This window comes from Coregonus clupeaformis, chromosome 37 (genome assembly GCF_020615455.1).
Source record: "Coregonus clupeaformis isolate EN_2021a chromosome 37, ASM2061545v1, whole genome shotgun sequence".
NCBI classification, from domain to species: Eukaryota; Metazoa; Chordata; class Actinopteri; order Salmoniformes; family Salmonidae; genus Coregonus; species Coregonus clupeaformis.
In genome coordinates, this window is record NC_059228.1 from 23,235,575 (window position 1) to 23,260,362 (window position 24,788).

General features: G+C 44.0%; 2 protein-coding genes across 3 annotated transcripts in view; one reads left to right on the plus strand and one right to left on the minus strand.

Moving 5' to 3' along the window:
- The first annotated feature begins 403 nt into the window (after positions 1–403).
- Positions 404–12,388, plus strand: LOC121553712 (indoleamine 2,3-dioxygenase 2). The gene is made up of 10 exons (XM_041867037.2): positions 404–599; positions 2,033–2,128; positions 2,462–2,581; positions 2,676–2,794; positions 2,984–2,998; positions 3,134–3,233; positions 5,034–5,151; positions 10,056–10,107; positions 11,323–11,471; positions 11,587–12,388. Exons 1-10 carry the CDS (start codon positions 462–464, stop codon positions 11,958–11,960), a joined length of 1,281 nt encoding a protein of 426 aa, XP_041722971.2. The 5' UTR covers positions 404–461; the 3' UTR covers positions 11,961–12,388.
- A 2,824-nt stretch (positions 12,389–15,212) lies between these two features.
- Positions 15,213–24,788, minus strand: part of LOC121553750 (inhibitory synaptic factor 2A-like) — a 33,867-nt gene continuing 24,291 nt past the window's right edge. Inside the window, exons 4-5 of one of the 2 annotated variants that reach the window (XR_005997572.2) lie at positions 15,613–16,082; positions 15,213–15,471 (exon numbers count right to left, since the gene is read on the minus strand). Coding sequence is in view for 1 of the 2 variants with exons in the window: in XM_041867114.2 (XP_041723048.1) it covers positions 15,899–16,082 (184 nt within the window). In the remaining variant the exon portion in view is untranslated. Of the gene's footprint in view, positions 16,083–24,788 lie in introns of both variants that reach the window. The other variant, XM_041867114.2, reaches the window with a different exon arrangement.

Sequence of the window (24,788 nt, forward strand, 5' to 3'; positions counted from 1 at the left end):
GCTTTGTCATTATATATTGTGTGTGTAGATTGATGAGGGAAAACATTAATTTAATCCATTTTAGAATAAGGCTGTAACGTAAAAGTCAAGGGGTCTGAATACTTTCCAAATGCACTGTAGGTGTGATACAGGAATGCAATGTAAAATGAATTGTGTTATATGAGCTTATGATTCAGATTTCTGTGAAACTTAATGATCAATTCTTGTTTCTTTCAAATAAAAATCCAGTATTAAATGTTTGAAATTCTGGGAAACTTTCTAAACTCCCTATCCCAGATTTGAGGAACTGCTTGGTGTCACATGACATTTTGCACAACCTTCTATTGTTGGACTTGATGACTGCAGAAAATATGATAAAAGGGATGTGTTCAATAATAAAGGGACAGAGATACAGTATAGCAAAACAAGCTCAGAGACAGAGGCTGACATCCATGTGAAGCGATCATAACGTGTACACGAAAATGGAGATAGATAAGCATAGATACTGTACAGAACAGAGAATGGGAGACGGAGAGAGATTCCCCAGGTCAGCACTGCAGATTGACCTGGACTGTTTCTTTGTGTCTGAGGAGTTTGGATTCATCCTGGAGCAGCCAGCAGTAAGGCATCTTTTTCCAACTTTATATATGTACTTTGTGCTGAGCATGATGTCAGAAAATGTCTTAAAATTACTGCAATAACTTTATGAATGGTGTGACTTCAGGTTAATCTGTTGGCATTTTATTGGTTAATTTTCCTTTAAATGCTGTTTTGTTTTGCTGTTAAAGCAAGCTAGACTCCTCTGCTCTTTACAAATGTGATCTACTGACTAAGTCACCTTTCAAATAATTGCCTGGTTTTGTTTTGGGGATGTGAAAAGCAAAATTAAAGAACATACTTCCACATTAAATATCAGTCTGTAGTCTTCACAACAGAAATAATGAGAAGTGTGGTATTATTTCTGTCTCAGTGACATATGGTATTTCCTCCAGTGTCTCTTGATCCAGTAATCCCATGTGCTACCAGGATTTGAAACTGAGAAATATGTTTGTTTTGGTTAATGTTATATGGATACCTATTGATCTTTGTCCCTCCAGCATGCACTGAGCTGTGAGCCAATGACAGTTGGTCTGTTCTGGTCTCTATTGACTTACACTGGAGAGAGTGTGCTCAATGTCAACATTAAATAAATGAGAGTTGAGGGACTAAAACAAGTTCTACTCTCTACTTTAGATCATGCTTTTATCCCATCACACCTCATTAACTTACAGTATATTCCGATTGCAGTGCCAGAAACATATTTTTTGCTTGAACTTCTAGAACCAACAACTTTCTTATTGTATGTATAGTGCACAGATACATCATTGTACTGTCATTTCTAGTTTCTTTCTAACCACAATCCAGTATGACAATCAACAGGTTTTAAATTCTGGGAAATTTTTCTAAACTTTCTAAACTTCCTATCCCAGATTTGAGGAACTGCTTGGTGTCACATGACATTGTACACAACCTTCTATTATTGAACTTGATTATTGCAGAACGATGATGCAAGGGATGTGTTCAATAATAAAGGGACAGAGATACAGTATAGCGAATCAAGCTCAGAGAGAGATCACTCACAGAGGCTGACATCCACGTGAATCGATCATAACGTGACAACGAGACTGGAGATAATAAGCATAGATATTGTACAGAACAGCGAATGGGATGTTATATGGATACCTATTGATTTTTCTCCCTCCAGCATGCACTGAGCTGTGAGCCAATGACAGTTGGTCTGTTCTGGTCTCTATTGACTTACACTGGAGAGAGTGTGCTCAATGTCAACACTAAATCAATGAGACTTGAGGGACTAAAACAAGTTCTACTCTCTACTTTAGATCATGCTTTTATCCTTTCACACCTCATTAACTTACAGTACATTCCGATTGCAGAGCCAGAAACATATTTTTTGCTTGAACTTCTTGAACCAACAACTTTCTTCTTTTGTGTATAGTGCACAGATAAATCAGTGTACTGTCATATCTAGCTGTTTGACCTTTGCCCATTTTAGACAGACCTTCCAGATTACTACCGGGTATGGATGGGCTTGGCCAGCAACCTCACATCCCTCATCCAAACACATCAGCTGCGAGACCTGGTCAACGAGGTGAGAAACCACATGTATCTCAGTCAACAATCAAATACACTTGATTTTATTTAGTGTATCCCCTGTAGCTCAGTTGGTAGAGCATGGCGCTTGTAACACCTGGGTTGTGGGTTCGTTTCCCACGGGGGGGCAGTATGAAAATGTATGCACTCACTAACTGTAAGTCGCTCTGGATAAGAGCGTCTGCTAAATGACTAAAATATAAATGTGATTTAGGCTTCAGCACTGATGTGACTTTGCATGTGTCTGGGCTTGTGCTGATGTGTGTGATTGTACCAGTGTTGCTGATAGACCCCATACTAACAGACTCATTGTTGCCATTGTTGTAAACAGATGCCTGTGCTGAGTCCCCATCACCTGAAGGGCCATCGGGAGCTGAGGCTGGCTCACCTGGCCCTGGGCTTCATCACCATGGGGTATGTCTGGCAGGAGGGGCAACACCTGCCGGCCCAGGTAAAAACCAGCTCAGTGTGACCTTTAACCTCAGACATGAACGCTGGAATATGTCTCATTGATTGTTGGCATGCTTACTGTTTGTGTTTATTAGACTCTCCCCAAATCCCTGGCTCTGCCCTACTGGCTGGTCTCCAAGAGACTCGGCCTGCCACCCATCCTGACGTACGCAGACTCTGTTCTGGCTAACTGGAGACTCAGGGACCTTACAGGGTGAGCTGGGCCTTTGGTCTGTCACTACCCCTTACCTCTACCCCCTTGACCACTTTCCTTCCAACCCCTACCCAAAATGCCACTACACTCTTGTCCACTACCATTACTTCTACTAACACGACAGGACCATGTACTGTTTAGGAAACACATGCCATGTATTGACATTCTTTCTCACACTTGTTATTTCAGGGACATCGAAATTGGGTGAGTATGACAGAAAAACTGTCATGAGAATTACGTTTGAATTTCTCTCCTGTAAATTCCTGTTTTCGGTTCTGTTTGGTTTCTATGTGATATTCTTGTGGTTTCCATGTGTTATTCATGTGATTTTGAATATAGGAACTTGGATACACTGTTCTCTTTTCCTGGGGGAGAAAGCTGTAAAGGGTTCTTCCTGGTCTCTCTCTTGGTGGAGAGGGCTGCTAGCTCAGGGATACAGGCAAGTCTCTATGTGTGTCTCTGTCTTTCTTTCTCTTTCTCTTTCTCTGTCTAAGTCACTATCCATGTACAGTCGTGGTCAAAAGTTTTGAGAATGACACAAATATTAATTTTCACAAAGTCTGCTGCCTCAGTTTTTATGATGGCAATTTGCATATACTCCAGAATGTTATGAAGAGTGATTAGATGAATTGCAATTAATTGCAAAGTCCCTCTTTGCCATGAAAATGAACTTAATCCCCCAAAAACATTTCCACTGCATTTCAGCCCTGCCACAAAAGGACCAGCTGACATCATGTCAGTGATTCTCTCGTTAACACAGGTGAGAGAGTTGACGAGGCCAAGGCTGGAGATCACTCTGTCATGCTGATTGAGTTAGAATAACAGACTGGAAGCTTTAAAAGGAAGGTGGTGCTTGAAATCATTGTTCTTCCTCTGTTAACCATGGTTACCTGCAAGGAATCACGTGCCGTCATCATTGCTTTGCACAAAAAGGGCTTCACAGGCAAGGATATTGCTGCTAGTAAGATTGCACCTAAATCAACCATTTATCGGATAATCAAGAACTTCAAGGAGAGAGGTTCAATTGTTGTGAAGAAGGCTTCAGGGCGCCCAAGAAAGTCCAGCAAGCGCCAGGACCATCTCCTAAAGTTGATTCAGCTGCGGGATCGGGGAACCACCAGTGCAGAGCTTGCTCAGGAATGGCAGCAGGCAGGTGTGAGTAGATCTGCACACACAGTGAGGCAAAGATTTTGGAGGATGGCCTGGTGTCAAGAAGGGCAGCGAGGAAGCCACTTCTCTCCAGGAAAAACATAAGGGACAGACTGATATTCTGCAAAAGGTACAGGGATTGGACTGCTGAGGACTGGGGTAAAGTCATTTTCTCTGAATCCCCTTTCCGATTGTTTGGGGCATCCGGAAAAAAGCTTGTCCAGAGAAGACAAGGTGAGCGCTACCATCGGTCCTGTGTCATGCCAACAGTAAAGCATCCTGAGACCATTCATGTGTGGGGTTGCTTCTCAGCCAAGGGAGTGGGCTCACTCACAATTTTGCCTAAGAACACAGCCATGAATAAAGAATGGTACCAACACATCCTCCGAGGGCAACTTCTCCCAACCATCCAAGAACAGTTTGGTGACGAACAATGCCTTTTCCAGCATGATGGAGCACCTTGCCATAAGGAAAGAGTGATAACTAAGTGGCTCGGGGAACAAAACATCTACATTTTGGGTCCATGGCCAGGAAACTCTCCAGACCTTAATCCCATTGAGAACTTGTGGTCAATCCTCAAGAGGCAGGTGGACAAACAAAACCCCACAAATTCTGACAAACTCCAAGCATTGATTATGCAAGAATGGGCTGCCATCAGTCAGGATGTGGCCCAGAAGTTAATTGACAGCATGCCAGGGCGGATTGCAGAGGTCTTGAAAAAGAAGGGTCAACACTGCAAATATTGACTCTTTGCATAAACTTAATGTAATTGTCAATAAAAGCCTTTGACACTTATGGAATGCTTGTAATTATACGTCAGTATACCATAGTAACATCTGACAAAAATATCTCATAACACTGAAGCAGCAAACTTTGTGAAGACCAATACTTGTGTCATTCTCAAAACTTTTGACCACGACTGTACTGTATCTCTCACACACTTTGCATCTCTCTGTCTTTCTCATTATAACCCTGTTTCTCCTTCTCTCTTTCTGTTTTTGTGATCTCTTTCTGTCTTTCGTGGTCACTTTCACTATGAACCCTAAGAGGCTTTTGATTATGAGTGCTAATTGTCCTGAACTCCGTCTAGGGGGCGTTTTCAGTGATGAATTCTGTGGTAACCTGTGACATCATCAGCATACAGAAGGGCCTCTACAAAGTGGGCCAGTCTCTGAGGAAGATGAAGGAAATATTTGAGCTCATGCACAGTAAGTTACATCCTACCTTATCCACAGTGAATCATATCCACACCCATGTAGTATATACAGTGGGGAGAACAAGTATTTGATACACTGCCGATTTTGCAGGTTTTCCTACTTACAAAGCATGTAGAGGTCTGTAATTTTTATCATAGGTACACTTCAACTGTGAGAGACGGAATCTAAAACAAAAATCCAAAAAATCACATTGTATGATTTTTAAGTAATTAATTTGCATTTTATTGCATGACATAAGTATTTGATACATTAGAAAAGCAGAACTTAATATTTGGTACAGAAACCTTTGTTTGCAATTACAGAGATCATACGTTTCCTGTAGGTCTTGACCAGGTTTGCAGAGACTGCAGCAGGGATTTTTTTATTGCATGACATAAGTATTTGATCACCTACCAACCAGTAAGAATTCCGGCTCTCACAGACCTGTTAGTTTTTCTTTAAGAAGCCCTCCTGTTCTCCACTCATTACCTGTATTAACTGCACCTGTTTGAACTCATTACCTGTATAAAAGACACCTGTCCACACACTCAATCAAGCAGACTCCAACCTCTCCACAATGGCCAAGACCAGAGAGCTGTGTAAGGACATCTGGGATAAAATTGTAGACCTGCACAAGGCTGGGATGGGCTACAGGACAATAGGCAAGCAGCTTGGTGAGAAGGCAACAACTGTTGGCGCAATTATTAGAAAATGGAAGAAGTTCAAGATGACGGTCAATCACCCTCGGTCTGGGGCTCCATGCAAGATCTCACCTCGTGGGGCATCAATGATCATGAGGAAGGTGAGGGATCAGCCCAGAACTACACGGCAGGACCTGGTCAATGACCTGAAGAAAGCTGGGACCACAGTCTCAAAGAAAACCATTAGTAACACACTACGCCGTCATGGATTAAAATCCTGCAGCGCACGCAAGGTCCCCCCTGCTCAAGCCAGCGCATGTCCAGGCCCGTCTGAAGTTTGCCAATGACCATCTGGATGATCCAGAGGAGGAATGGGAGAAGGTCATGTGGTCTGATGAGACAAAAATTGAGCTTTTTGGTCTAAACTCCACTCACCGTGTTTGGAGGAAGAAGAAGGATGAGTGCAACCCCAAGAACACCATCCCAACCGTGAAGCATCGAGGTGGAAACATCATTCTTTGGGGATGCTTTTCTGCAAAGGGGACAGGACGACTGCACCGTATTGAGGGGAGGATGGATGGGGCCATGTATCGCGAGATCTTGGCCAACAACCTCCTTCCTGTGACACTCTGGCTCCGGGACTTTTATATTTGAGCCAGGGTGTATTGTGTTTTGTTGGGTTTTGGGTGATTTTCTATGGTTGCATTTCTGTCACGTTTATTTCTAGGTTTGGTCATTGACTCCCAATCGGAGGTAACGAGTGTCAGCTGTCGGCTCGTTATCTCTGATTGGGAGCCATATTTATACTGTGTGTTTTCTCGTGGGTATTGTGGGTTTTTGTTCCATGTTTCTGTCAGTGTTACAGAGGACTTCACTATCGTCATTTGTTGTTTTTTGTGGTTGCTTTATTAAATATAGTCATCATGTTCACTCCACGCGCTGCGTATTGGTCCGCTTCTTCAGACGATCGTGACAGAAAAACCCACCATAAAAGGACCAAGCAGCGCGTCCAGGAGCAAAGGGTCTGGACATGGGAGGAACTGTTGGACGGTAAAGGGTCCTGGACTTGGGAGGAGATCCTGGATGGTATGGATCGCCGACCATGGAACGAGACGGTGGAGAGGCGACGGCGAGAGGAGCAACGGCATCGGCAGGGCCATCGTCGGAAGGATCGGGAGACAACCCCAAAAAATTTTTTTTGGGGGGCACATGGTTGGCGGCTGGGCAGCAGGAGGCTGCCACAGGGAGAAAAGGAGAGAAGGCTAACGGAGTACGGGAGCCATTGGCGAGTAGTGGGAGGGAAGTGTGTGTGGCACGGCGTGAAAGACTGATGTGTGTTGCCAGTCCGGTCCGGCCCGTTCCTGATCCTCGGTTGAGGCCAGTGGTGTGTGTTCCCGGTACGGACCGGCCTGTTCCTACTCCAAGCACAAGGTCCACGGTGTGCTACGCCAGCCCGGCCCGGCCTGTTCCGGCCACTCGCACCAGGGATGCGGTGCGCGTCGCCAGCCCAGCCCGGCCTGTTCCTGCTCCACGCACCAGGGATAGGGTGCGCTTCGCCAGCCCGGCCCGGCCTGTTCCGGCCACTCGCACCAGGGATACGGTGCGCGTCGCCAGCTCAGCCCGGCCTGTTCCTACTCCACGCACCAGGGATACGGTGCGCTTCGCCAGCCCGGCCCGGCCTGTTCCGGCCACTCGCACCAGGGATACGGTGCGCGTCGCCAGCCCAGCCCGGCCTGTTCCTACTCCACGCACCAGGTCCACGGTGTGCTACGCCAGCCCGGCCCGGCCTGTTCCGGCCACTCGCACCAGGGATGCGGTGCGCGTCGCCAGCCCAGCCCGGCCTGTTCCTGCTCCACGCACCAGGGATACGGTGCGCGTCGCCAGCCCAGCCCGGCCTGTTCCTACTCCACGCACCAGGGATACGGTGCGCGTCGCCAGCCCAGCCCGGCCTGTTCCTACTCCACGCACCAGGGATACGGTGCGCTTCGCCAGCCCGGCCCGGCCTGTTCCGGCCTCTCGCACCAGAGATACGGTGCGCGTCGCCAGCCCAGCCCGGCCTGTTCCTGCTCTCCGCACTAGGCCTTATGTGCGTCCCCAGGGTCCAGCATGCCCTGTTGCTGCTCTCCGCACTAGGCCTTATGTGCGTCCCCAGGGCCAAGCATGCCCTGTTGCTGCTTCCCGCACTAGCCCTGAGATGCGTGTCCTCAGCCCGGTACCTCCAGTTCCGGCACCACGCATCAGGCCTACGGTGCGTCCCCAGGGCCAAGCATGCCCTGTTGCTTCTCTCCGCACTAGCCCTGAGATGCGTGTCCTCAGCCCGGTACCTCCAGTTCCGGCACCACGCATCAGGCCTACGGTGCGTCCCCAGGGTCCAGCATGCCCTGTTGCTTCTCCCCGCACTAGCCCTGAGAGGCGTGTCCTCAGCCCGGTACCTCCTGTTCCGGCACCACGCACCAGGCCTACGATGCGCCTCAGACGGCCAGAGTCTGCCGTCTGCCCAACGGGGCCTGAACTGTCCGTCTGCCCAACGCCGTCTGAACTGCCCGTCTGCCCAACGCCATCTGAACTGTCCGTCTGCCAAGCGCCGCAGGAACTGGCCGTCTGCCATGAGCCTTCAGAGCCGTCCGCCAGACCGGAGCCGCTAGAGCTCTCCGCCAGACAGGAGCAGCCAGAGCCTTCCGCCAGACAGGATCAGCCAGAGCCTTCCGCCAGACAGGATCAGCCAGAGCCTTCCGCCAGACAGGAGCAGCCAGAGCCTTCCGCCAGACAGGATCAGCCAGAGCCTTCCGCCAGACAGGATCAGCCAGAGCCTTCCGCCAGACAGGATCAGCCAGAGCCTTCCGCCAGACAGGATCAGCCAGAGCCTTCCGCCAGACAGGATCAGCCAGAGCCTTCCGCCAGACAGGATCAGCCAGAGCCTTCCGCCAGACAGGATCAGCCGGAGCCTTCCGCCAGACAGGATCAGCCAGAGCCTTCCGCCAGACAGGATCCGCCAGAGCCGTCCAGCCAGGATCCGCCAGAGCCAGCCAGCCAGGATCCGCCATTCAGTCAGGTACTGTCCCTTAGTCCGGTGCTGCCCCTTAGTCCAGTGCTGCCCCTTAGTCCGGTGCTGCCCCTTAGTCCGGTGCCGCCCCTTAATCCAGTGGGGTTTAGTTGGGGGGTGGTCATGTGGAGGGGGCTACGGAAGCGGATAGTGACTAAGGTGGGGTGGGGACCACGACCTGGGCCAGAGCCGCCACCATGGACAGACGCCCACCCAGACCCTCCCCTAGACTGTATGCTGGTGCGCCCGGAGTTCGCACCTTTAGGGGGGGGTACTGTGACACTCTGGCTCCGGGACTTTTATATTTGAGCCAGGGTGTATTGTGTTTTGTTGGGTTTTGGGTGATTTTCTATGGTTGCATTTCTGTCACGTTTATTTCTAGGTTTGGTCATTGACTCCCAATCGGAGGTAACGAGTGTCAGCTGTCGGCTCGTTATCTCTGATTGGGAGCCATATTTATACTGTGTGTTTTCTCGTGGGTATTGTGGGTTTTTGTTCCATGTTTCTGTCAGTGTTACAGAGGACTTCACTATCGTCATTTGTTGTTTTTTGTGGTTGCTTTATTAAATAAAGTCATCATGTTCACTCCACGCGCTGCGTATTGGTCCGCTTCTTCAGACGATCGTGACACTTCCCTCAGTAAGAGCATTGAAGATGGGTCGTGGCTGGGTCTTCCAGCATGACAACGACCCGAAACACACAGCCAGGGCAACTAAGGAGTGGCTCCGTAAGAAGCATCTCAAGGTCCTGGAGTGGCCTAGCCAGTCTCCAGACCTGAACCCAATCGAACATCTTTGGAGGGAGCTGAAAGTCCGTATTGCCCAGCGACAGCCCCGAAACCTGAAGGATCTGGAGAAGGTCTGTATGGAGGAGTGGGCCAAAATCCCTGCTGCAGTGTGTGCGAACCTGGTCAAGACCTACAGGAAACGTATGATCTCTGTAATTGCAAACAAAGTTTTCTGTACCAAATATTAAAGGTCTGCTTTTCTGATGTATCAAATACTTATGTCATGCAATAAAATGCAAATTAATTACTTAAAAATCATACAATGTGATTTTCTGGATTTTTGTTTTAGATTCCTTCTCTCACAGTTGAAGTGTACCTATGATAAAAATTACAGACCTCTACATGCTTTGTAAGTAGGAAAACCTGCAAAATCGGCAGGGTATCAAACACTTGTTCTCCCCACTGTATAATAAGTGCAATTTAATTGGAATATTTCTGTTTTCAGGGCACGTGGACCCCACTGCATTCCATGGAACTCTGAGAATCTTCTTCTCAGGGTAATGTATGATGCAATCTATACATATCCACTCCATTATAAGGGCCCTATATAATCCGTGATGTGGAAAAAATCAACTAAATGTAACTTATTAGACATTTGATTAATTTGCCCAAGTTAATCATAAGACATGAATAAAATGATACGTATTTTCAACTTTCTGAAGAGGCAATGCGGGAATGCCCCTGTCTGTGTGCACATTTGTAACACTTTGTTTAGCTGTTAACAAAGATGCTAATGATAACCGTCTTCTGGTAGATGGAAAGACTTTCCAAAAAACCTTCTCAATTAAATGTTATCTACAAAGTAGCCTATGTATACCTGGCAGAATGATATCATTATTTGCATTAATCCAGTGGCGATTTGTTTAGCAAACTCTGAAATCACATATGTGCTAGAGAAACACTGCTAATCAAACAAGTCTCTTGTTGGTGCGCACTTGAATGAAAGGGTATCTACGGTGAGCGTACAAAACATTAGGAAAACCTTCCTAATATTGAGTTGCACCCCCTTTTGCCCTCAGAACAGCCTCATTTCGTCGGGGCATGGACAACAATGTGACGAAAATGTTCCACAGGGATGCTGGCCCATGTTGACTCCAATGCTTCCCACAGTTGTGTCAAGTTGGCTGGATGTTTTTTGGGTGGTGGACTATTCTTGATACACATGGGAAACTGTTGAGCGTGAAAAACTTAGCAGCGTTGCAGTTCCTGACACATTCAAACCAGTGCGCCTGGCACCTACTACTATATCCCGTTCAAAGGCACTTAAATATTTTGTCAAGCCCATTCACCATCTGAATGGCACACATACACAATCCATGTCTCAATTGCTTAAAAATCAATTGCTTTCACCTGGATTCACCTGGTCAGTCTATGTCATGGAAAGAGCAGGTATTCCTAATGTTTTGTACACAGTGTATATTCTACACCCAAAAATGAAAATGTATTTGATTTTTCCCAGACCTCAAAAGTGGTCTCCTGATGTGGTTTAAGCATTGTGGTGGACTTAAAACATACCATTGTGTTGTTTTTCTATAAAAAATGTGTGATTTTGAGAGAGAACCTGGAAAGAATCTGAAACATAGAAAAACAAAATGGAGAAAACAGAATTTGGGGAAAAAACTAAAAACTGATTTTATACATTATCCCTACATTATGTAGCCCATTCTGGGCTGTATTAGTTTCATACATAACTCTGTATGGTGCTGTCGTAGATGGAGAGATAACCCCATGCTTCCAGGAGGGCTGCTGTATGAGGGTGTGGGGGAGGAGCCGATGATGCTGTCAGGAGGAAGTGCTGCACAGAGTTCCTCCATTCAGTGCTTTGATGCGCTACTGGGAATCTGTCATGATGTCCATGCAGGTATGACCCCATTCTGACCCCATAAGCCTATGTTTCTGATTTTCCAGCGATATTTCAATTTGGGTTCTAATCTCCTCATTTCTCCTCGACCGTTCCTCCATCTCTCCATGTAAAGCATCTTTCCTGAAGCGCATGCGGGAGTACATGCTCCCCTCCCACCGCCAGCTGATAGAGACTCTGTCTGTTTGTCCCCCTCTACGTGACTTTATCCTCTCCTGCTCCAGCCCCTCTCTCTGCATCAATTATGACTCATGTGTGTCTGCCCTGGTGAACCTGCGGAGTTACCACCTCTCCGCTGTGACCCGATACATCACTGTACCTGGTTACCGGGCCCGTGCCATGGGCTGTCCACTCAACGGCGTCGGCTCAGCGTTGGATGAAACCGGCACCGGAGGCTCCAGCCCACTGCCTTTCCTAAAGAGCATCCGTGATGCCACACAGAGAGCACTGATCTCACAGACACGACTCACATCACAGAGTCAACGCTGATATGGATCACTATCTTTTGGTTAATTATAGAGTATATATTCCATCAACATTGTGTTGTATCAAACTGTCGCTGCCCTGCAATTCACATAGTACACCATAGAATAATTTCAGCACACCTTTCATAATTATATTGGTTGTATATACAGTATATATCATTATGCTTGACTATAACATTTGTGATTTCTAAACTTCAGTTTTCTTGCTGTGGCAAACACTACATAATTCTTGTAAATATTACTCAAACTAGTTGAAAATCGGGTTCTGGCGAGGGCCGGCCCACTTCCGACTCTGCCTTGGGCGTTTGAGTATGATGATCTATTTTACTAGGAATAACCAAGCGAACGAAATAGAGCAGGGATGTCAAACTCATTCCATGGAGGGCCGAGTGTCTGCAGGTTTTTGGTTTTTCCTTTCAATTAAGACCTAGACAAGCAGGTGAGGGGAATTCCTTACTAATTAGTGACCTTAATTAATCAATCAAGTACAAGGGTGGAGCGAAAACCCGTAGACACTCGGCCCTCCGTAGAATGAGTTTGACACGTGATGTAGAGCTATCAACTAAACCGTAACAGCTAAATGCTTTATATGCCAGTTATTTATGACCTAACAACACAACTTTATGGTTGTGAAAAATGTACAACCTAATCTCCATACTAGCATACCAGACAAATACAGATGTAGGATCTTAATTTGAGCCAGTTTCCTACAGCAGGAAAATAATCCTGCAGCAACAGGAAATGTGAATTATTTGATCATTTTTCTTTAGGGTGAATCAAGTCTGACATTTAAAGTGGAAATGACAAACTTTAGAATCCTTTTTAATTCTTGAATAAACCACAAGTTCGCATTTCCTGCTGTGCAGGAAAATTCTCAGCAACAAAAATAGTGATCGAATGAAGATCCGACATCTGTGTACCGTATATAGAAATCGAAAAACATTGATGCTTAGTGATAGTGGTGGTTTCTGTGATAGGTATTGAATTGTAAACCACTTTGCCTTGTAACCTCCATTGTGGAGCTCCAACTCTACCCAAAGTATATCTTAAAATGCCAGCAGTTATGGGATTCATGGATTAAGGGATTCTATGCTTGAGTAGGAACCCTCAGGCATGAAGTGTGATGTTGGCTGGCTTACAGTAGACAAACCACATGGACTTACCAGCCATGCTTTTGTATGGGGTCTCAAATGACCCAAAAAAGGATGTTTGTTCAGTGATGTCTGTTATGGTTATCCGTCTGCAGTAGTAGCCACAGTACTGGGTCAGGTTGGTAAAAGGGACTGAAAGTGAATGGTGCTGTGATGTGTACAGGACACAAGTAAAGTTGACACGTACAAAAGCACAGTTAAACTCATACACTATAAATATCCTTAGGCACCTGAGCCACTGAGCTCCTTAGGGAGATGAGCCACTGAGCTCGCGTCAATGATCCAACCTGTTTCACCTTAGTAACCATGGTTCCACTGTAGCTCGGGGACTTAGCCCCACGGGCCGGAAGTGAGGGATGGAGCGATATAGGAAGGGAGGTAGAGAGAGGGAAATTACACCCTTGAATTCAGGCGTCCAAGCGGACAGTATCTGGGCAGCAGGTGGCATGCAACTGTCAAACCTCAGGACACACCAGTGGTGTCCCTGCCAGAGAGTGAGCCAATCACATTTAGAGAAAGAGAGGGCGAGAGAGTTCTGAGAGTGACTGGGCAGACCTCAACACAATCCTACACTGCAGCTGAGCCCTGGTCATGCTAGAAGTCTTTCTCAACAAGACAGGGAAGAGAGCCTACATTAGGAAATGTACTGTACCATGTTGATGTTCTCAGATGGTCCAACTTTTTATGTTCCATCAACATTGCGTTGTATCAAATTGTCGCTGACCTGAAATTCACATAGTATACCATAGAACAATTTCAGCACACCTTTCATAATTCTATTGGTTTTATTGAGAATGCATTTGGTGTGAGGTAAAAACAGTACAAAATGCATAATATTGCACATGATCAATGAATTGCACTTCCTAAAGGTATCGCTATGTGTCTGTCTTTCAGTATGCTACAGCCAAATAATGAAAGACTTGGTAACCCAGTCAACAATAACAGATGTGTGATTGAATCACATGATGTCTGTGTGACATTTTGTAATGTGAGATAGAAAGGATTGTCCATAAAATGATGGGTGCAGTAAGTGGATAGTTTTAGTGGCTACAACAACTGAATCTCTCTGCTACCAAAGTCACCATTTATCACTGGTCTAGAAATATAAAGATTGCAAGTTCAGTGCATGGATTGCTTCTCCTGGGAGGTGAGTTGATTTCACCCCTAACGTAATCATATAGGAGATGGTAATCAAAGGCATTTGGTGCTGATCAATGTTAATCAAAATTATTGGTGAGTTGCAGAATTATAGCATCACGTGAATGACCATATGGTCTGTGATGATGATCAATTGAGTCAAGTGAGTTAGAATGTGAACTACATATTGCAGAGAGAATAGTGATGGATTTCATCATGTCTTTACAGTACATTTCCTTGCTGTGGGTGAGAATAAGTTAGTGCGATGTTAACCAGTATGTAAGTGAAAGACAAGGAAAGCTTTATGCGTGTGAAATGATAAAGAAGTGGCAAAATATGCTTACTTTTTCAACTGATATTCAATAAAAAGCTTTTAAGGTATTTTTTTCATAAAATAGTCTGCTGCAGGTTGAATAACACAGTAATAAAACATATCAATAAACTTTAATATGTTAAAAATAAGTACATTTTTCTATATGCAATAGTAAAAATTCAACCCCTATTTCTGAACATTGATGGATTAGAACAGCTTCGAGGAGAACTATAACTTGGATTATATCCTGTTTCTAAAAGACAAAGCGATCTAGGATCTCAGATAACTCAATCATTCTTTCCATACTCCTGAAGTGCGTGTCTGTGTGCAGAGAGAGAGAGAGATGGAAGAGAGAGAGAGAGGTGGAAGAGAGCGAGAGAGAGAGAGAGAGAGAGAGAGAGAGAGAGAGAGAGAGAGAGAGAGAGAGAGAGAGAGAGAGAGAGAGAGAGAGAGAGAGAGAGAGAGAGAGAGATAGGGGGGAGAGAGAGAGAGAGAGAGAGAGAGAGAGAGAGAGAGAGAGAGAGAGAGAGATAGGGGGAGAGAGAGAGAGAGAGAGAGAGAGAGAGAGAGAGAGAGAGAGAGAGAGAGAGAGAGAGAGAGAGAGAGAGAGAGAGAGAGAGAGAGAGAGAGAGAGAGAGAGAGAGAGAGAGAGAGAGAGAGAGAGAGAGAGAGAGACAGAGAGACAGAGAGACAGAGAGACAGAGATTGGGCTCTCACAAGACTGGAGAGAGTGGGCAAGAAGGGTTCATGTAGAGTTGGTTCACTAATATACTGTAATGTACTGTATATAACTTCTTCTTCCATGACATTCTCAGTCTCCAAATGTTTGTGCTTTGCTGATGTACGGTTAAAGTAGCTTTGTGGAGAAACAAGTCTTCCACATGGTGATTCCTCTTCTACTCAAGCAGAGGTCTCTGGGGAAAGAGACCAAAAAAGGTGTGCCATTGGAAATCATAAATAAAAAAGTGAGATAAGTATTTCCCCAGTAAATAAATAACATCCGTTTTCATATTGTAGGCTACATCTCAAGATGACCAAAATATATCCAGTCTCACCTTGTTGTTTTGCTAACCTTTAGCCAGGGTATAAGTTGATCTTCTCTGGTGTTTGAGCCAGAAACTGAAGGCTTGGCAGACTCTAAACCTCAATTTTTTTACCCCCACCCCCCATTGATTTCTAGTGCAGTTCCAACTCAGAATCCTGATATAGATGGTTTACTGGTATCTGGTTATCTGTCCTCTGGAGCAGAACATCTGTCATGATAAATCCTTTTGAGGGAAGATAGGAAATGGGTAAAGACAGATCCAAAAGGCCATTCCAAAAGCCAAAGTGTTCCCTAAGTTAAAGGAACCAGAGTTTCCAGCGACCATGCTTTTTGGACTCTGTCTTGGACTTGCGTTTGGGGGTTGAGGTGAACACCTCGTGGGGGTAAGGCAGAGCAGGGTATTGAGGGTCGTCCAAGGGGCACAGTCTCTTAATCAGGGGCTGTAATTTGTCCTCCTGCTGCTTGAAGTCCAGCTCCACACTGCAACACAAAAAAAAACAATTGCATTGAGTTAACACACTAACATACAATAAAACACAATCTGCATTTATTGTTGTGGGGGATAAACTGGATGTAAATGTCTGAATTCTACTGGTAATTCTACTAAATACGGTAAATACTTAGAGAAGGAAAATACTACAATTTGAAACAACCGTGGAAGGGCGGTTCAATCCTATTTTAGTTTTAGTTTTTAGACTACCAGGATTTAAGAGATTAAATTACATTCAAACCAGTCTTAATTGTGGGTATCACAGATTTTACATGAATGACGCAGCTCAAATATGAACCAAGACTCTGCACAATCTGGTACATTGGATTTTGATCCCATAAAAGTTATTTTAAGTTAATAATAGAATGCAAGAGTACTGCCAAAATGCTGGCATTCAATTTGTCTGTTGATAATCCAGGGCAGTCGCTAGCCATAGGCTCCAGATGGATTGTCGGGGGAGGGCACAGTACAGTCTGATAATTCTCATAGCAACACAAAGAAATTCCTCTGATGCTGATATGTACTGAGTGTGAAATCAGACAAATGTAAACAGTCTGCACATCTGTATCATGTTAGGGTATTCCCTAACATGATACAGTATGTCCGTTGGGATATGGGTCGTTTCTGAAGTCTGATTTCCTCATCCGCTCCTGTAATCCCTGGCTGGCCATCATCTGATTCCATTCGGGCACCGAGGTTGAACTCTCAGATTAAATCTCTCACTGTTGGGAGAAGCAGCTTAATCCCAACCAAATGAAATCATTCAGAACCCGGGCAGACCCGGACGTGCTACAGCATATGCGAAGGACATATTATGCATTAGTATACATTGTGTATTCCCCATCTATACAGCTATTGATTAAGTTCATCTACATGTATGTACAGTATTTATGTATCATCCTTGGCAGACTACTAGCTTGGAATGAGTCAAGTATGAATCATACTGTCATACCTGCCTGCCCATTTAATACATCTTGACTAAAAAGATTTAGTCATTATATTTTCCAATCCTCTGCCAACTTAATAAAAAACATCCGTTCTCTGAAGATTGCAATGTGTGGTTGTACAGCAGTAGAAGCAACAATAGCAATAGTAGCAGTTGCAGCAGAAAGTTACATTTTCCAAAAGGCAAGTAGCATGAACCTTATCACACAATGTTGTTTAAGACTGATCTTATTTATCATTGATACACTGTTTTATTGAAAGCATAGAACAATTTGAAGTGGAATATTTCTGCCAGCCAAACACATGGAAGGATAGAGGAAGAGCCAAACCTGCTGAAAGGACATTAAACCCTCCAAGGTCAAACATAAGTGTAGACAGCTTAGGCAGCCAGATGAATGTACAAAGCCCTGTTCAGCTCCGTTCAGATTCACCGGCCTGACAGGCAGCCCAATTCGTTTTCTGAAGGCGATGCTCTGCTTAAAGTGACAGAATGAATCTTAGTAACTATCCTTACCGTTACGATAAGTGTCAGTTATTCAACTCTATTACAACCTTCAGAGAAAATGGTACAGGGCGCCAGACAGGAATTTGGCAGTGCAGAAGATTGAATCAATCAATAAAGGTCTGATTATATGAATATAAACTTGACTATAAATACAATCTTGAATATATACAGTTAATTAACCCCTGAGAGTCGATTGACGCGCCAGTGCGTCAGTCTAAGTTACATAACAAAAAAATCCACATTAAAATCTGTCAATTTAAGCTAGAGATATCAGTTTTTTTGCATTGGATGCGTCTCAATCCAACACACTACCGCACTACCGCATCTGCTTTGAAAGGTGGCAGAGCTAGAGCTGTGTTTGTCACACCATGAGACATCCCGAAAATTGGTATTTTCATGAAAACGTATGCAGTGTGCGTCCGAATGGTTTCACCTACAAACTATGGAAAGATGAGACACTCACGAACACAATGGTGTTCTCCGTTTTGCTCTACAACCCCCACAAGTGTCAGGAGACTCGTCTTAAGTCGGTACTGTGGATGTGCCAACTTCTATTTGGTAGTGTCCGAAGGGTTTGATCTACAAACTGTGAAAAGGGGAGATTCTCACGAATATGACGGTGTTCTCCGTTTTGCTCTATGTACCCCACAAGTGTCACATGACTCGTCTGAAGGTAACCCGGTACCGGTTTTAAAAAACGAATGGAAGTATGAAGGTAGTTCTGTGCCTACCCCAAAATTTGTTGAAAATATGTGTACAAAAATAATAAAATAAAGGCCTCCCGAGTGGCGCAGCGGTCTAAGGCATCACTACAGACCTGGGTTCGATCCCAGGCTGTGTCAAAGCCGGCTGTGACTGGGAGACCCATGAGGCGGCGCACAATCAGCCCAGCGTCGTCCGGGTTAGGTTTTGCCGGCTGGGATTTCCTTGTCCCATCGCGCTCTAGCGACTACTTGTGGCAGGTCGGGCGCCTGCAAGCTGACTTCAGTCGCCAGTTGGACGGTGTTTCCTCTGACACATTGGTGCAGCTGGCTTCCGGGTTAAGCGTAGTAAATTTTATCAAATTTTGATTATTAAAATTCAAAATCAAATATCTAAATAAGCCATAGTATGACAATCTTAAAACAATTCCTTATGTCCGCTTAGCACCTTAACTGGCTGCATCACTGCTTGTTATGGCAAATACACTGCCCACTATACAGTATACACACTCACTGACACACACTACACTGACACTCTCACACAAAACCCACACACATACGCACATACGCACACACATAACATACACACGCATACCAACTCAACACAAACACACATACACACGCATAAACACACACTTTTACACATAATTTGCTGCTGCTACTCTGTTCTTTATTTTACTCTTATTATTATCTATCCTGATGCCTAGTCACTTTACTTTGCCTTTATGTACATATCTACCTCAAATACCTCATACCTCTGCACATTGATCTGGTACTGGTACTCTCTGTATATGCTGTAGCTCCATTCTTGTGTATTTTATTCCTCTTGTGTTACAAGTTTTCTTTTTATCATAATTTTTTAACTGCATTGTTGGGAAGGGCTCGTAAGCATGCATTTCACAGTAAAGTCTATACCCGTTGTACTCAGCGCATGTGACAATTTTATTTTGTTTCACATTGCTCAATAGCGACACACAATGACCAAAGACCAGCTTCTTATTTCCATCAAGACTGAATTGCCACAACTTTTGAAACGAGTTGCACGCTTTGTATATTTACAGAAGAAGTGACCTTATTTCCCTGTATTTTTAGAGCAATTCTAAAAGTTCACCATCTCTGGGCTCTTGTTGATGCCAAGCTTTCGCTAGAGAACAGCACAAAAGACAACAGCGCAGCACACTATGGAATGGTCTTGGCACTTATTAAGCAATTAATCACTTGGCAGAGAGCTGCAATTACTGTATGCTGTGGACAATTGGCTCTGCAGGGAGCCTGAGGCACACTGTACTGTGTGGGTGGTCCTGGGGAGCAGGTGACTGAGTTAACAAAGACCACAGATCTCAGATCATCTCATCGCCAACAGATTGGGACGGCTAAAGGTGGGGTGTATCATTTTCAACCATTCACAAGAAGATTAATTATCTGTTAAGCTACGGTCTGGGAATAGCTGTGTCTGTGATCACTGGTGCCTGATTGTTTAGCTGGAGTGAACACTGTTTAATGATTGTTCTTTATGGGTGGGAGGTGTTGGTGGATGTTGTCTCCTATATCCTCTCACTGTCTCCCTTCGCTGGTTTGTTTCTACTTCTGTAATGATGTTGGTTTGCCACCACATTACTTTACCATTACTGTATGTTAGATTTTTATTCAAGATTGAGCTTCTGCTAAATGAAGATGCAAATGCTCTTGATATTTTCTCCCCTTCTCATATCACTTCCAGGATATTATTGTACAATGTTCCCTATCTGTCTCTCCTTCTGGGCTACCTACATGTATGGTATAGGCCTAATGTGTTCCCCAAACATATCCAACAAATTGTACTTGCCATCCAGTACTTCAATTGGTTTATTGATTTAATTCACCAGAGTACAAATGACTTGAAACCATTGAGCATATTTCCCTTTGACTGACGAGGGGCCATTTTGATAGAGTGCCTTTATTGTTAAAAAGCCAACTAAGGTCCAGCTCTATTTAATGGTTGACTGCCTTACAATAGCACAGTCATGTCCACACACAGACTGACAGACATGTACTTTAATGAACACATCGATACTCCAAGCTCTCTCAACACCAATGAAACAACTGCCTCTCCATTAACAGAATGGGGTTATAAGAGCTAAACTAATTAGCTACTTGCTCTTAAGAGTACGGTAATTGAATGACATCTTCATTAAACCCAACTTACACAACCAGGAACTGTATTAGTACTGATTTGTAAAGCCATTATTAGCCTCAAATGTAATAAAACATCTGTGCAAACAAGATTCAACCCTCTCCTTTTTGTAATCTTATTCTTGTACCTATTAGGCATTATGAACACTGAATAATCACCCATTCAGTATGGGTGTGCATTAGAAAGCAGGCTACGCCTTTGTGCTCTCTTGGTATAGGATATGGGCAAAGACCCCACACTGTTTACTGTTGATGTTACTGCAGAGCCAGACTAAGTGGTATAAGCTCCAGAAGGACATTAGCATGGGAACTGCAAGGAGCAGAAGCTAGAAACACTGGGCCATAATCTATCTCTACGTCCACTGTTTTCTCAGGGGCCCGCTTAGACTGCTTTTCTGCGGTCAGATGCATTTTTTTCATTTGTTTCCCCAGCCTGCTTTTCAATGGGATGTGATGTGACTACAGCAGTGGGGCATTTATGCCCTCTCTCTCATCTCCATCCCTCCTCCTTCTCTCTCTCCCTCCCATCTCTCTTTCTCTCTCATCTCCATCCCTCCTCCTTCTCTCTCTCTCTCCCTCCCATCTCCCTCTCTTTCTCTCTCTCCATCCCTCCTCCTTCTCTCTCTCCCTCCCATCGCCCTCTCTTTCTCTCTCTCTCTCCATCCCTCTTCCTCCTTCTCTCTCTCCCTCCCATCTCCCTCTCTTTCTTTCTCATCTCCTCCTCTCCCTCTCTCTGCTCTGTTTGTGTACTATTTGTATCAGTAGCAGTGATGCATGGGATGCTGCAGTATACAAGGGGGAGGGGGCTGGGAGTGTTGGTCGGGTGTTGAATTCTGGGTAGGGCTTGTAGATTGACTACCTCAGCTCAACTGAGCACCGGCAGGAGCCCAAGTCCTGGATCTATTAGCCATATGGGTACTGACTTGCTGTTTGGAATTAGAGGCCACATCGCCACGGCTGCTAATCTTGGCAATGAGTAGTTACTGTCCAAGTCTGAGGAATAATTGGCCTTTTGGTTCAGATTCTTTTTGTTCTTGGCTCTTTTTAATTCTGCTCACTGTACCCAGGCCAGCTCATTAAGTGGAAGGGCTGAGTGGTGTGCCCAGCAAGATGATTATTGCTGCCCTATGAGCACTTTGAGTCACCACCACAGGCCCTGGCAGAAATAGACCTGTCATGACAAAGAATGGTGTACTCAAACAAACCTGTAGAATATACTCTACTGTATGTTCAAGTTCAAGTTTATGTCAGATATCTAGTTTTATCAACATAGCTAGCACTGAAAGCCATGGTCATAACGTAACAGTTCAAGACATCGACAACAATCTCTGAAAAGAAAGAATTGCAAAAAAGGACTGGTTAAATATATACACTGTAAAACGTGATATACTGTAGATAGAATGCACGCTATAAGAAAAAGCGTAAACACTCATCGTTCACCTGGTAGACTTTGATAAATATCTTCGGTGTGACACATCACTCGATCCAGTCTGTAAATAAGCAAGATCGAGGAAGGAGATATGGTAGAGAAAAAAATTAACTAAAGCTATTTGCAAAGTTTTGGGATATATTTACTGCCGTTTGCTTTGGCAGAGACAGACAGCACTTGATAGATTGTCGTCTTGCTTGCCAATCGCTGTTAAGTCCTATTCAAGGGCAGTAAAAAAAGAAATGCAGAGATGCACAATTTAGGAACGATGAGCTGAAAAATCTGTTGACCACAGATGGAATTATAATAATTTCCTTCGTACACGTTCCACAGGCCTTCTTCTAATAACAAAATTGATCATTTGTATCGACTTTTCATGGAACGCCTTTGTTTAGAAAGGTTACATCCTGGCACTTTCAGTGGAAAACGTATTTCCCTTGTTAGGGATTGTTGAGAGCCTTCTATTGCTTATCTCAAGTTTTGAACAGAATGATCATGCATTCTTGACCTGGGTCTTTGTGAAGCTGTTGTCTCTCTGTGATCAGTGCATTGATAAAGAGCGTTATAATTGTTCCCCAAGAGGAAATTGGGGAGTGGACTGTGGATCTATCGCCATCCGTTCGTACGTTCGTTCGTACGTTCATACGTTAGTTGGTACGTTAGTCACACGCGATATCTCAGACAGCACTGGGACGATTTTGAAGAACTAAGGTGAATGATGCGTTTTGCCGTAGAGATCCGGCATTTACAAAATTACACTGATTGGCCCAAGGCAGGAGCTATAGTAATTAACTGAAATTTGTTAGTCACACACAAAATCTCAATTGGCTACATCATTCGTGTGGGACAACATGTTTACTACTTCATCTTTCTGTCTCTATCAGAACAGTTTTCGTTCTGTGCCCATTATGCTTCCTGGCTGTATACTTTGTAGTTTAGTGTTTGTTTGCCTCTGTACAGGATACTGTATGAATCTCTGACCCTATAGTGTTCATGATGTAATGTACTGTAATGCATCTGCAGTTAGTAAACAGTATATTATCTGCTTCCTTCCATGTGACCCTGTAACTTAAATAAGTATCAAGCACCACTTCAGGATCTCGATTACAATCAACTGAAGCAAAGCCATTCATAATTCAAGCATTTCGCCTACACCTGCAATAACATCTGCTAAATATGTGTATGTGACCAATACAATTTGATTTGATTTGATCTTTACATATCGCTAACCAAGGTCCATGAATAAAGCAGCAAATGTGTACATATTAAGGCCCTCTTGGATGATGATGAGAATGGACATGAAAAAGGAACATGTCGCGGCTTATTCAGTAGTAATCTGGGAATTACAAGTGTTTTTCAAGACATCTTTTTTTAGTACATACACTCCACATACCCAAAGGACATTAGGCTACCCACACACATATTACCAACGTAAATACTTCTATTTTAGTCTGGCTCTCAGACCTATGCTTTATTATTTATCTGTTTAGTTTTAGCCTGTTATGACATGCATGGGAACTGTGTTTAATTAATGCAATCCTGTAATCATATCACACCAAATGCATATAGCATCACAAACAAGAAGGAGCATTCTAGTTTAATCATTCCGACACATCAACTACCGTAATCACTTTGTTAGCACACAACAGCTCATACATACACTAATTACATTACATGGGTTGTAAATCCGGAAGACAACAATACTAAGCAATGTGACTCATAGCAGAATTCGGGGTATGAATTGAATCATTTGAAATCCTCTTTCATGCCATACTGGTCTTCAATTAGATACTGTACTAGCAAATGTGCTTTGTGACATGAGTTATCTCAGATCATAGATCATCGCTTGAGAAAATGTAACATATTTCTCATGAGACTATGTTGCAGGAAATAACACATAATTACATTAATGATTCCTGCATGTCAGTTCCTTCAATCTGACACCATGGCTGTTAAATTATGCATTCTTTATACATGTCACAAGAGAACAGTGGTGTATTTATTACTCCTGTTGCAAAACGTTTCTTAAACTGAAGCGAACGGAACGAAACAGGGAGGGACCTACCTGAATTTGCCCAATAGAAACTCTTGTTTTCATTGCAAAACACAACTGGTTGCAACTGTTTGGACTAATGATTAACACCCCAGGGATGAACAAAAAAATAGGCTTTGATTGGATGAGAACATTGATTGACAAGGAATTGATTAGGTGAAGATGGAGATTAACATCTACTAATTGGAGACTAGAGTGAGGTTGTTGGTCAAAGTTAGATGTCCCCTCAGTCAAAATATACAAATGTATGCTGTTTTGTCATTGAGTAAAGCAGATGTACTTATGCATGAGTTGTTTACTAAGACGACGATAATGAGTGCAAAAAATGAACATGAGAAGACTTGTATTTTTAGAAATTGGTTCACTTTTTAAATGTAGAACTCTGCTGCAGTAGTGCTTGTTCTGGTGTTTATTTGCAACTCAGTGACCTCACAAACCCTGCTATCTGAAGTTGTCCCCTGTGAGTCTTTCTCTGCCTGCAAGGCTGGAACAGGCCGTACAGCTGAAGAAGCAGAACACAATGGAAGGTGTTTGCAAGCACACTAGGGTACAACAACGACTAACATCTTGATCTTGCCAGACTTTGGACGCTCAGTACTATTCAGATGGTATGCTACAGTATGTTCTGCAATACTGTATATTGTTTGAATTGACGTTGATCTCTAAGATGGATGTTTTTATTCTTGTCTCTGAATGGAGTCACAGTGTGAGTGGATTTTGCAACCTGCCTGAGGGTTGTTTATGTCTCTCAGACGAGTGGAGAAGTCAGAACATCTGCGAGTGTTTACCCAAGTGAGACAGTTGGGTGGTGGGTGTTTATCAAAATTGAATTGTTAGTCATCTACTTCTGGACCAGTGAAGTGGACTCAGAAGTTGAGTCAAGTTTCCATG